Below are 13,776 nucleotides of genomic sequence, written 5' to 3' on the forward strand. Positions count from 1 at the left end.
TGTCCAAATTAATCTCAGCCATTGAGGTTTATTAAAATTCTAATTAAACGAACACACATTTCTGCCGATCTCTGAGTGAAATTTTTTAAATTTTGAGACTGAGATATCAATTCGTTATTCATTCTATAATGAATAACTTGTACCTCGAAACCCCTGTACCCAATGCAACCCTCTGTAACCCATGTATGAACCGCTCGACCCCTGTCTCTGTGCGTATGATAATAAAAGTACAACGAGAGATGGCGGAGTGTACTAATCAATTGTTCTATTTCTACCTTTTATGTGTGTCTCTTTTCTCCAGTACATTAACTTACGTTCTTTGAGAAATTAACTTCTGCTCAGAGGAGGTACTATTGGTAATTAGCAATATTAACTCCGTTTTTGTTTTGATCTTCCCGGAATGATCCAAAGCGACAGAAAACTTGAAATTCAGTTTTTATATGAATTAATCATCTGCAAGATAATAGATTACTTCTTTTATCTTTTTCTGTCCTTTTGTGTTGCTAAGGTTACCTTGGGATAACATAATACCTTTCCTGAAAGACGTTGCAAGAGCCACACAAAGAGCGGACGTTCCGTTCTTTACAAGCCATAAGAACATGAGTATTACAGAGGTAAGACAACAATGGGGTCTATTTAGTATGCTTAAGTTACTAAGTTTTCAAATAGTTTACTCTTTCTGGCGGATCAGACCTTAACTTGTGTCCGGCTTCGACGTGCGATGTGAAATATGAATGTGTTTCGATTACTACAATTTGATCAACAGTTATGAATGATAGATGCCAAATTATTATAACGTCAAGCGTTCTCAAGACGATAGAATATATGGATTATTTTGGTGAAATTTTTTCATTTTCAGGAATCATCATTAATATATAAACATTTATGACTTTTATGACTACATAAGCTTTCATATTGAATAGGCTATAATTTATTCATTGTTAACTACATAGCCTATATAGTGTATTGTCTAACACAAGATAATCCCTTTCATGCATCGCAAGCTAGTGTAATAACGTAGGCTCGGTGTATGCTCGGCAGATTTAATTCATTTAGCACGGGTCAGTTCTAAGCAGAACTGTAATTTAAGTCTCAGTGTTAACGAAAAACATTTACAATTTCAGCTGTATAGCATATATGCTAGAGAGATGCAATCGTAATCATTATGACTATGTGTTTTATAAAACTTGTGTAATAAGTCAAATACCTACAGTAAAACTTCAATGTGATTGTATTACTACACTTAAGTATACGTTCAGTAATACATTACATGATTAGGCTACTTCTATTAATACTCTTCAATACACTTCTAGTAATCTAGTAATACACTTTATTATAATTCTATGGTAATACACTCAATTACTACTAGTAATACACTGCATTATATATATGTACTATAAGTACCACTTCTTTATATACGTCCAGTAATACTATACATGATGATTACTTCTATAAATACACTTCACTACACTTCTAGTAATACACTTCATAATACTTCTAGTAATCCACGATTTTATTACTTGTAGTAATACACCTCGTCATACTTGTTATTAATACTTCTAGTAAAACAATTGAACGTCCGATTGACAATATTTCACAAGTGTTGCTTTTGTGGCCCTGATCACCGTTATGTATGACACCAACCATCATCGAATCACAAACTCGGTGTTATACGTTTACAATTTATAAACTTCATTACACTAAACTTGCATGCACAACTATAAGTATGATAAAACGACCGATATATCTTTTCTTTCATTTTTCTTTAGCCTAGTATTATGTCCACCTTCCTACACGATGCAGTTCTCCTTTACGGATTGGCGTATAACTCAAGCCTAGCGTTAGGAAATGACACTAGCAAGGCTAACATATCGTACGACCAATTCCGTGATCCTAATTCTCTATATGAAGGTATGTATAGAACACTTGTATATAAATGTTCACGTAAAGTAACATGTGAGTACGGTCTAAGAGTAAGTGATTACTTTAACCAAAACCAAACAGTGGAGCATTTCCACGCGGCGTATAGGTTGGCACGCAATCATACCCACCTCACTAGATAGGGTCCACAATAGTACACTCATAGGGTATAGGCTATATGTGGACGCTTGCAACATCCCGTTAGGGCAACCTACTGGCCTACCCTGCACATTGCTCAATCTATACGTAAAGACGTTTTGGTCCTCTCTATATCGCTTTGCCCCAACCAATGGTTTGTCACGTAGGAAATTACTTGATGACCCCTGGGGGGGGGGCTGGGGATGTTTCGCAAGTTTTCAAGGACATACCAGCATTCCAGTATTCTTCCTGTGTTATCTTTCACTTTTCCTCCAAGCCATTAGTAATAGTCCCATAAAAAGTCAGCAGTACGGTCTCATATTTCTATTAAGCTTTAATCTATTCACTTACAAAGACACCTGTCTGTGATTCAACCTTACAGGATAATGTCATTTCTTCAATATATCCAACTTCTTAGCATTATTCTTGATGTAACATGAAAATCCTGTTTTGCCCTTTTTAAGGTAAAAGACTATAATTGAACAGATGAGAAGAGGTATATATTCAATTAGTCCGCCTGTTTTCAAAATAATACCTATTGACATTTGTCTTCAAGATTTAATCAAAGAGTCTATTTTTATCACATGTATTACAAGTACCGTATTTCATAAAAGAGTGACATATTTATATTAATTTTTGTTGTTGTACTTTTACGTATGTAACCCACATCTAAAGTCACAGAATGACAATGCAAACCTGAACAGAATTCATTAATAGTTGGCGTTCCATGGACATAAGCATATTTTCCCGTTCTTATAAGTCAGTGCTATAAGAGTATATACCCTATAATAACGCTTCACTTTTAAGATTCAATTTTTACTATGGCAACGATATACCGATATATATATTGTGGTCTGTTTTTGTAATTACCTTAATTGCTTAATGAAAGTGAATTCAAAAAAAAAAATCAGTCGATGAAAAAAAAAGATTCTTTGGAGTGTAGTTTATGGATATTACGGTGTGTGCATGAAAATGGACAGACGGAGAAAAACATGCGTGTTCGCTGTTAGAAAATAATAATTGAAGTCAGAAATTTATATTATTATATATGTTATATATTACTAAAATAATACATAACGCTGTATCTTGTGCGATGAAGTTTGACATTTATAACAGGCGACAGTGTTTCTATATATATATATATATATATATATATATATTGTTGTATGTATATAGATTTATATATATATATATATATATATATATATATATATATTTTCCATCATTTATTGTATAACGCTCAAGAAGAGCACATTGAATGCAAATTACATTGTCAGTACAATAATTAGTATAAAATGATATCAACGAAAGGCAGTTACTCCTCAAAAAGCATAATACAAACCTGAATGAAGGTCTCAAATTATCATACTTAATCTGATGATTAGTGCTGTTCAAGGAGATACGCTTTTCAACTTGTAATAACATTTTATTAAATGATTTTAAAATTCAGGGCATTTCGGAAGCTTTTCCGCCATTCTATTTCTGTATATATAATACTTCAGATTGAAAATGAGAGAATCATAGGGGTGTTTTTTGTTCAAGTTATAACCGAAGAAGAGGTCCTGTTTGGAAAAGCGAGACTGTTCCACATCTAAAATAAAATTTGAAACTGCTGGGCAATCCCAGAATAAGTGACTCTTGCTGTTTACAAAAAGAGTACATATCGTCTCCTATCTGGTTAATTAGAAAAAGTAACCTAACGGTACCTACAATGCGATGAAGAAAACGGAATTGGAAATGATTTACTCTCCCTGGGTGAACTGAAAGGAATTTGGAAAACTACTCTCTAGTGATAGCTCTCTGCTCCACTTGACAATAGCTTTCGGATGGATATATATAGTAAGCGGATTAACAATAGCCTTGTCATTATAACTCGTGAAACAAAAGGCATTCTGGAAATAGACAAAACCTTATACTGTACATTCCCTCTCTACCTGTCTCCACTTCGTGAAACTGAGACTTCCATGTTCTCAGTAAATAGACCAGTAAACTATCATCATTTACGTCCAGAAGATCGCCTACGTAAATAATTCCCTTCTTAAACATAAAATTCATAATAAATAACCCTTTTATCGACCTTAATAAGGGAGTTGCTCCCAGATAGCTTCCTTTCTAGAAATTGCTTGATGGTATGTAATAAGGGTAAGTAGACCAAGCATTGCTAAACGTCATTAAGAAAACAATTATTGGTCATAATGTCTTTACAGTGGAACAGGAAACTTTTACCATATTCTTTTAGGTGAACATCGAAAAAAAGTGTGTCTAAGAAGCACCCCCTTCCTGCAAATACATTTAACCCAAGTAATTTTAAGCCCCTGGGTGGAGGTAGGGATATGGGTAATCCCATCCCCCCTCCTCCTGCAAAAACTGGTCTACAAAGAGTAAGACATTTAATCTGATCAGGATTTCCTCCCCCAAATAAACTTAAACATAGTACCTTCCAAATCATTAATGAAAGCCATGGGAGGGAAAACATAATGCTTGTATGGCCTCAAATAACATGTTTTGTAGTGTATTAAAACAAATTCAAGGATAAGTTTAACTATTTTGTAAATAAAATACAAAAGATTGCCCAAAATCTCTCGAAAATAGTTTCCTCCCATCGTATTTATATTTGTCTGTCTGGGTGTAGTGCTTTTAGCGCATTTGTTTGTTCTTTTTTATTAATTTTGTTTGTTTCTTCCTGGACAGAATAGTATTTTCACACGAAATTATTTCCACTTTAACGTACCATTTATCCAGTCTATACAGGTAATCGATAGCAGAACGTCTTAAATCTACTGTTTTTTATGGAATTATTTTCTCGACAAGAATTTTTTTAATTAATATACAATTAGGAAACCATTTATACGCTAATGAAGATGTTACTTTAGATTTTATAATTAAAAGAGAACTTTGATATTTTAATGTCCAAATTGATTCCATTTTATTTTCAACCAAAATGGATATTCATATTTTTGCGTTTCCTTCTAAAGGAATGACGGGGCCTTTATTCTTAGATGAAAATGGAGACAGAATATCAGACTTTGCTCTCTATGAAATTACGGTAAGGTGCGATTTTAATTGACGACTAAACACAGCATTAAGTTGCTTTGTGAGTAGTACTCAAATAAGAAACGACATGGCGTGTGACGTAATGCACCAGCATCCTCTCCTACTCCCACACCCCTCCCCCACCCACCCCATATCACTCTTGTTTAACGAAACATCTAAATATTCACTCGTGTGTAACCGTATGATAACCAACCAATGTTTACTACGTCGTAAAACAGCAAGTGTCTCCTATTTATTGCACGTGTTTTCCAAGCACTTGTCTGTAATATCGAATGAAGAATCACAGATATCACCATACTTTCTTTAAATAACTATATTTCGCAGACAGCTTAATATACACTGGCGATGTGGGAAATTGTAGCTGCATATGTAAATACATGTTGTTTATATACATATGTACACATAGGCTAGCTTCGCGTTGACGTATACAATTACAGGAACTCTCAAATGTGTCCATCCATTAAATCTTCTGAAAAGCTTCATATTACTAGATAATGACGTTACGTTAGCTGAATATATATATATAGCCTATATATGTATATATATATATATATATATATATATATATATATATATATATATATATATATATATATATATATATATAAATCTAGTTGTATTTGTCTCTCTTTACCCCCCCCATATATGTATATATATATATATATATATATATATATGTATTTATATATATATATATATGTATTTATATATATATATATATATTTATATATATATATATATATATATATATATATGTATATATATATATATATATATATATATATATATAAATCTAGTTGTATTTGTCTCTCTTTACCCCCCCCCCCCATATATGTATATATATATATATATATATATGTATTTATATATATATATATATATTTATATATATATATATATATATGTATTTATATATATATATATATATATATATATATATATATATATATATATGTATATATATATATATATATATATATATAAATCTAGTTGTATTTGTCTCTCTTTACCCCCCCCCCATATATGTATATATATATATATATATATATATATATGTATTTATATATATATATATATATTTATATATATATATATATATGTATTTATATATATATATATATATATATATATATATATATATATATATATATATATATATGTATATATATATATATATATATATATATATATATATATATATATATATATATAAATCTAGTTGTATTTGTCTCTCTTTACCCCCCCCCCCCCCCCCTCTCTCCCTTTAATCTCCATCTATCATTATCATTTCTTCCCTCCTTTCGTTTCATTTGTTTTTGTTTTCTGTCTTTATCCATTTTTCATGATCTTTCTTATGAACCGTTTAAAGTGACAATATTCCATGAGACAATCTTTATTCAGTACACCTCACGTCCTCTGTTACTCTGTATGATAACCGATCTAACTGTCTAACAATCAACCTTTAATCTAAAAAAAAAAGTCGTTCGAGCTCTACTTGATTACTTCAAATTGAAATTCAGGCCAACATACTTGTTGATATCGTAATACGGCAGCGTGTTTTTACTTTGGAGGGGGGGGGGGGCGTGGGCAGGGGAAGGGGAGAGTGAGGGGAGGTTAAGTTGAACGTTCGCATTTGATTCTAGAAAATATTATTTGGTGTGGAAGCAAAATATTTAGTTCATTCCGGTTGGTTCTTGTAATAAAATAACATATAGCTATACTTACGGCTGCCAAAATGGTTACATTTCATGAGGGCTATGAACACGCAGATCAAAGCTGTTTAAATACAGAGCATTATTGAAATTGTTGTTTTTTTTTACAAAGACGTGGCTCAATATTTGATATTTCTCTGCTCAGGGATCATCTCGTGCCTTCTACGAAGTTGGAATTATTTCAGGGATGAACCTCACCTTTCAGCTGAAGTTCAACGTATCTATAGATTGGCCGGGTGTCACGGTCCCTTCAGATGCACCAACTTGTGGCTTTAACAACGAACTCTGCTTAGGTTAGTATATATTATTCTCCAAAATATAACAAAAGACGGGAGAGAACTTTACAGTATTTTAACAGTATGTAATATAGAATATAATGATTCTTAATATGTGGCCCGCGGACAAAATCCGTCCCTCGAAAGAATTCCTTTCGTCGGCCCGTGCATGGAAGTAACAGATCTGGTCTGCGGACCGTTAAGGCCTTAATATAGATATGACAGCTCACCCATTATTTTGAAGTTTCTATAAATTCTGATCAGAGACTTGGGTACATACATTTAGGCTATATATAAGCCTATTCATGTCATTCTTACATATTATTTGATGGTGTCTGTTCTAACTTAATTACATTAAATTATCTAAGTTTCAGGTTGAGTTGGTTGGGTGTTTGATAAAGAATTAACATCATTGTATGTATGGCGTAGATGCCATAAGAAGTTGAGTGATTACAATAACCGAAAAGAAAACCGTAAAAAATATTCGTAAAATGATGTGATGCGACGTCACAGAGTTATATAATTCAGATTTCTACGAGCAAATTATTCACCATTTATTTTGTGTTGAAAATAGAGAGAATAAAACCCGAGCCTTTCAGAATGTAGTAACACTACTGATTAGGCTCTGGATTTAAGAGGCCAGATTTTTTTTTAATTTCGATATTAACTTTTGTTTTTAACTAAATATAAACTTTATTTTCATTTTTTATTAAGATTATACATGGTTATGTTTAAAGGGATATATTCGTGTGGGTGGAGTTGATTGCGTTAGACAAATTCTGCTGGACATTTTCCTACATTTTTGGGCTCAAATCACAGTCGGCTCATAAAAGTTTGTATCGCAAAGATACGATCTTTTCAAATTTTTGGGTTTTCTGTGAATGCATCTGGCAATAGAAGATTAAAAGATGTAGGCTATTCACGATAAAAAAGCTGAAAAAAAAGAATTTATCAAAGTATGGGTTACATTCAATCAGCCATATCTCGTGTTAGGAACAAAATATTAAGATATCCATCTAACAAATCGTGAAATATTGTTCTTTTTGATATATCAGTATGATATTAACTACCACTAAATAAAAGAAGGGGAAAGAGGGTAAAAAGAGAGATCAGAGAGTAGAGTTTAAGCAAAACAACTCTTTCGATTCAATTAAAAAATAATAGCCTATGTTTGTTGTTTTGATACATTCTGATATTTTCCACATTGTTCTTCTCATTTTCGTTTTGTTTTGATTTCTTATCATCAGATATTCGGATTACGATTACGATTATCATCAGTGGTTTAATCCTTTTAGTATTAGTTGCGTCTATGTTTTTTGCCAGGTAAGTTTATTTTCTTTTCACTGAGTATTGATGAGCTTAAAGGGTAATGCCAGGCATATATTCACTTTTGACTGTGGGAAGAGATACATATTATACGCATTCAATTTCTAAATGATACTGGGTTTTTTTTGGTCAAAAGATAACAACATTTAAATTTCATATGTTCTGTACGAAAAGTGACGTGAAGCAGATAGGTGTAATGTCACTTTGATAAGCACTCTCACAAACCTCTTTTTATTCTTCTTCTTCTCCTTATTTGTTCACCACAACTGTCTGCTTTAAGTTCACCAACCGTACAAAGTATTATAAAACATTTCTTCTTCCAGTTAACCTCGAAAATGGTACCTTAAAAAATGTCAACAGCGTGCTTAGAAAATTGTCCTTTTTTTTGTACCCGTCAATGATAACCGGTTTCGTCTAGACTATCCTTTCAATCGAAATTAATCGAAGTATGTTTCTGTTTTCGATTTAACCGATTCGACCCATTTTCTCTATCTATCTCGACCCCCCCCCCCCACACACACACAAACACACATTTTCCTCTCTCCTTGCGGCCCTCTACTTTCCCAATAATAATTGTTGATTTGTCAAAGAACAAAAATGCCTTCCAAAAGAGTTTACGTGTGGATTCATTTCAAACCTATAACTAGAAAAAGAATATTTCCCTTTCTGAAGGAAACATAAATTTGTTTCTTATTGTTACGAGTACCATCGTCTCTGCATTCTTAACACGAAATGAAAACCTAAAACAGTCAAATGGTCATCTTTCCGGGACAATTCATGCATAGGATAATTAAGTTTTCTCAAGGAAATAAGAAAGATCACATGTCTGAAAGGTGTCATGTACGAATGGTTGACAAACAGCAAGGTCAAATCTTAAATATAATTACATTAGCCACTCAATTTTGAAAGGTGTGATTAGAAAAAGCGGCCTTTTCTGTATATTGGTTTCTTGTTAACTAATATTTGTTCTAATTTTGTTTAGCCATGTATTGGCTAATGGTAAGAACTTGTGATAGCCCTTATATCATGTAATATGTATATATGTATATATATATATATATATATATATATATATATATATATATATATATATATATATATATATATATATATATATATATATATATATATATATATATATATATATATATATATATATATATATATATATATATATATATATATATATATACGCTTATTCATTTGCATCAGGTAAAGAGCTTGTTACCGAATTTATTGTCTCTGAATTGAATATCATATTAAAACTTCAATGCCCTACTTTCTGTATAAGGCGGCCCTTGTTGAAAGATATTTTATTCACTCTTCTACATAGTGTAGTATAGGAAACGCGGAAATCAACAACAGATTCCTGAAAATTGAATTAACACAATGAAAGTGTCGTGGCGATAAAAAACAGGTATATATACATATATATGTATATATATTCTTGAAAGAAGAAGAAGGCGAAGAATAGGCGATGTGAAATATGATATATTCCTGTAATATTAAACCGTAAATACGCATGAGGTATTTCCAAGGAGTGGGATATTCAGTGATATTTGTTAAAATATGGATTATCTTTGAATGTGACGCTAGTCAACCATAAGGTGACGATATTAAGTGCGTGTACGGTATACTGTACGAGAATATTATTGTGCAGCATAGATGCTGAGAGAAGGATTGCGGGTATTAATCAAATAGGCCGATAAAAGACACCGTCTTAAGGATGGCTTTAGACACAACATTAATGTTGATATGTTGTACACCGTTAAAGATGACGACAAGTTCTACCAGTACAGGTTGCATTTCTGTATCAAATTTAATTGTTTGAGAAATTACCCTTTAAATAGTTGAGGATCATCAGTTAAAGTGACTGGACCTTGTAGTCTAATTCACACAGACATTTAGATCAGTTCCTCAGATTAAACACAAAAGGACAAATAGGAGTTGCATCGCCTCAAATAACAGGTTTAGACTGCATGAGAAACTTGTAAATGAGAAATTGTGTTGAATGGCATCCAACGTTGATCTGTTGTCCACATATGTAACTGAATAAAATTGGTTTGTGTCAGATATTAGAATTTATTAAACAGTGGAATAACATTAACATTTTATGCAAGCACTGAAAAGCCAACGATATGAATAAAAAGAACACAATAAAGAGGAGTTTGCTTGTTAAAATTGATGTTGGAATAAAACAGTCAACATTTAAACTCTTTCGTTCCCCCTAGTCCCACCCTCCAAAAAACTCATCTAAAAACGCAACTTAGTTCCAACATTGATCGTGGTTGAGAAATATTGCAACTCGTTTCACCGATAATGAGGACAGTCGTGACAAAAATGTTGGTATTTCCTCATGAATCGAAAAGTGTTGAACTTTCTAGAAGATCTTATACATATGAAAACCTTAAGGTGCAGTCAAAACGTTCAGATCTTTTTCTGTATTTTTGCTGCGAATCTTGCTAGGGAAAAGCAATGTTGAATTGATGACATTCTCATGCGACCGTAATTAAGTTATTCTGTTGCAATGGACGATATTTATTAAATGATGAGTTTGTCATTTTGCTGCAAACTGTTGAAATGACGACATGCCAATGCGCGCTTCATTTAACAGTTTCAAGTTGTTGCATTATGTTGACTTGACGAGATGTTTTAAGGCATTGAAGACTCGCCCCAAACCGCGTGCCGCGCTCTGAAAAAGTTAACTGTCCGTTGCTTGCAAGTGAAGTTTTCTTCTTGTCGCTACAAAATGCAGACAGTAATGAAACGTGATACCTTGTTATCTTTTATCTAGACCTAAGAGATGTCAATCGCTGCTATGTACACTGTGTTGTGGGTATTGACCGTAGCTGTATGCATTGACTGTACACTAGTGTCTAATTACCGACGGTAGCAAGCTGTATGTGTATTTTCTGGGATCGATGGTGGTGTCTAACACTTCTGTTACACCTCATTCGAAACTAGGTCAGATTACCGGCATGAGACGTTTCTTTGTGCGCGAGTCTTCACACCCTTTAAGTGATCAGTTTATCTGGTTGCTCCAAATTGTTGAGAGATGATGACTTTCTGGACGATGATATCATTTTGCTGCAAATTGTTGACATTTGATAAATAATCATTTTGTGTCATGTTTTTCAGCAAAATATTGAATTCTTCAAATTAGTCGAGTTGAGAAATTTGTCATTTTGTTGTAAATTGTTTTTTTTATATTAACTGAACCCAATTAATTAATTTTGTTGAAATTGCTTAATAATAATTACCGAAAAAAAGTAGCATTTTGACGGCACCTTAACTCTTCCATACTTAGCATATCACGCTAAGTTCTCTTACCAACGTCCGTTGTTTTTTTTTGTACAGCTAAACTATACGTGTAGTTAGTTATCTATGCCACACAGTAAATGCCAATGATACAATCATGGGATTAAATGCGCTAGAAATAAAAATCTTTTCCGTATCCAGCGGGGATTCTGGGGGGAATTTTCCAACAAATCAAACAATTTAAACACATTCACACAAAAAATGGGAAAGAAAGGGCTTTCTGTATCTAATTTCTGCATGACATGAATGAGTCGCCGAAGGAAATGTTCAATACTCGAATGACGTAGGTAGATTAAGAATTAATACTTTAATTTTGAGATTTCAAAAGAAAAATCAAATCTTCCTGACATATTTAAACGCGAAAAAACTAAGTAGATATGACATAGTAATCATAGCTTGGGTATTTAGGCAATTTTGAAAAAATATATTTAATAGGAATCCAAATCACTTAATGTGCAGTTAGGCTCGTATAGTTAAGTAAAATAAATGGCTGTTGTAAATACAGAACGGGCGATTCCTTCTATACCGTACCCGTACCCGTACCCGTTCCTCCACCCCCCCCCCCCCTCACCCCCATAAGTTTCTCTTATCAGTTTTACGTTTATGTCTTTGTTTTTGAGTTGTTCTGAGTTGTTGCTTGTGATTAGTTGTTTTATGTTGGTCTTCTTTTTTGGTATTGTGTTTGTTTTTTGTACATGCAGTTATTTTAAGCAAAGTTCAATGCATTTTGAACTATATCATGTTGGTTTTCTACTTTTTATTATCATTATTTATTTTTTCAGCGTTCGATACAGACGCTTTATGAGCAGAACGGATTGGTTAATTGATTGGGATGCACTTACCATAGTCAGAAACCAACAGAGTAGTGTAGGCGTAAGTATATAATATATGATAACGTGTAAGGCCTAATCAAGACGCTCAAACAGAATGATATCTTAGATTCAGTGTGATCAAAATATGATGATGATGATGATGATGATGATGATGATGATGATGATGATGATGATGATGATGATGATGATGATGATGATGATGATGATGATGATGATGATGATGATGATGATGATGCATGATGATGATGATGATGATGATGATGATGATGATGATGATGATGATGATGATGATGATGATGATGATGATAATAATGAAAACAATAATAACTTCTTCCTTTTTTAGTAATTGAGCCTATCTTGACCATAAAAATATGGAACAGCATGTCATACTTTGATATAGACTTGTAATTTCTCCTCAATTAACATGTCAAAACTATATTAATCATGAAAATCCTTTGCCCTTACAATAACGTTTGAACTTTACTTGACATTTGGTCTGTATATATATATATATGTGTGTGTGTATGTAAGTGTGTGTGTGTTCCTGTGTGAGTCAGGAAATATTTTAAAATGCTTTACCGGAAAAACCGAGCAATTGACACACACGATGAAAAAAAGGACAACCAAACAAAACCAGCGTGTTAAAATCGTGATAAATCGATATTACGTCCCCGCGAGACCATTGTTCTGTCTTGACCGTTTGTTAAACCGTTTTGTCTATTTGATTTTATAAAGTTTTGGAAAATTGGTGTCATACATTCATCCCCATCAGCGGAAAGGCTTAATATGAAGACTGTTAACTTAATTATCAAACGTTAATGAAGTTTTAATGTACCCTCTTAGGGTAGTACAATATCTACATGGTGTGAAAAGTATAATCGACCTGAATGTTGTTTCTAGGTCAAACAAGAGTAGTATTTCATAATTAAAAGGATAAAAATAATATGACAGAAGCCCTGTTAAGATTGTACCTGGCAGGATTGATATTATATTTCGGTTTAAATGGATACTCTGGTGGCAGACAATGTGTGGCATTGTACAGGTTAAAAAACTATAATTTTAAAGAGCAACTATCCACGTTGTGGGTCGAACACCCCATCTAGATACAAATTATCACGAAATTGTACAAATTCATATTCTTCGCCACATAAAATGTTATCAGGATGTCCATGGTTTCGAACTAAATATGCAGAAAATTGC

The 13,776-nt window shown here is 32.8% G+C and overlaps 2 protein-coding genes across 7 annotated transcripts in view; one reads left to right on the top strand and one right to left on the bottom strand.

Moving 5' to 3' along the window:
• The window catches only part of LOC139967712 (atrial natriuretic peptide receptor 1-like), an 87,848-nt gene that overhangs the window by 36,497 nt on the left and 37,575 nt on the right, over positions 1–13,776 (top strand). The window contains exons 3-8 of the mRNA XM_071971744.1: positions 509–614; positions 1,770–1,911; positions 5,034–5,104; positions 6,970–7,117; positions 8,347–8,422; positions 12,526–12,616. Coding sequence (XP_071827845.1) covers positions 509–614; positions 1,770–1,911; positions 5,034–5,104; positions 6,970–7,117; positions 8,347–8,422; positions 12,526–12,616 — 634 coding nt within the window. The remainder of the gene's footprint in view (positions 1–508; positions 615–1,769; positions 1,912–5,033; positions 5,105–6,969; positions 7,118–8,346; positions 8,423–12,525; positions 12,617–13,776) is intronic.
• The window catches only part of LOC139967713 (uncharacterized), a 54,867-nt gene that overhangs the window by 11,561 nt on the left and 29,530 nt on the right, over positions 1–13,776 (bottom strand). The window lies entirely within an intron of this gene.

The sequence above is a fragment of the Apostichopus japonicus genome, chromosome 5 (assembly GCF_037975245.1).
Source record: "Apostichopus japonicus isolate 1M-3 chromosome 5, ASM3797524v1, whole genome shotgun sequence".
Taxonomy (NCBI): Eukaryota; Metazoa; Echinodermata; class Holothuroidea; order Aspidochirotida; family Stichopodidae; genus Apostichopus; species Apostichopus japonicus.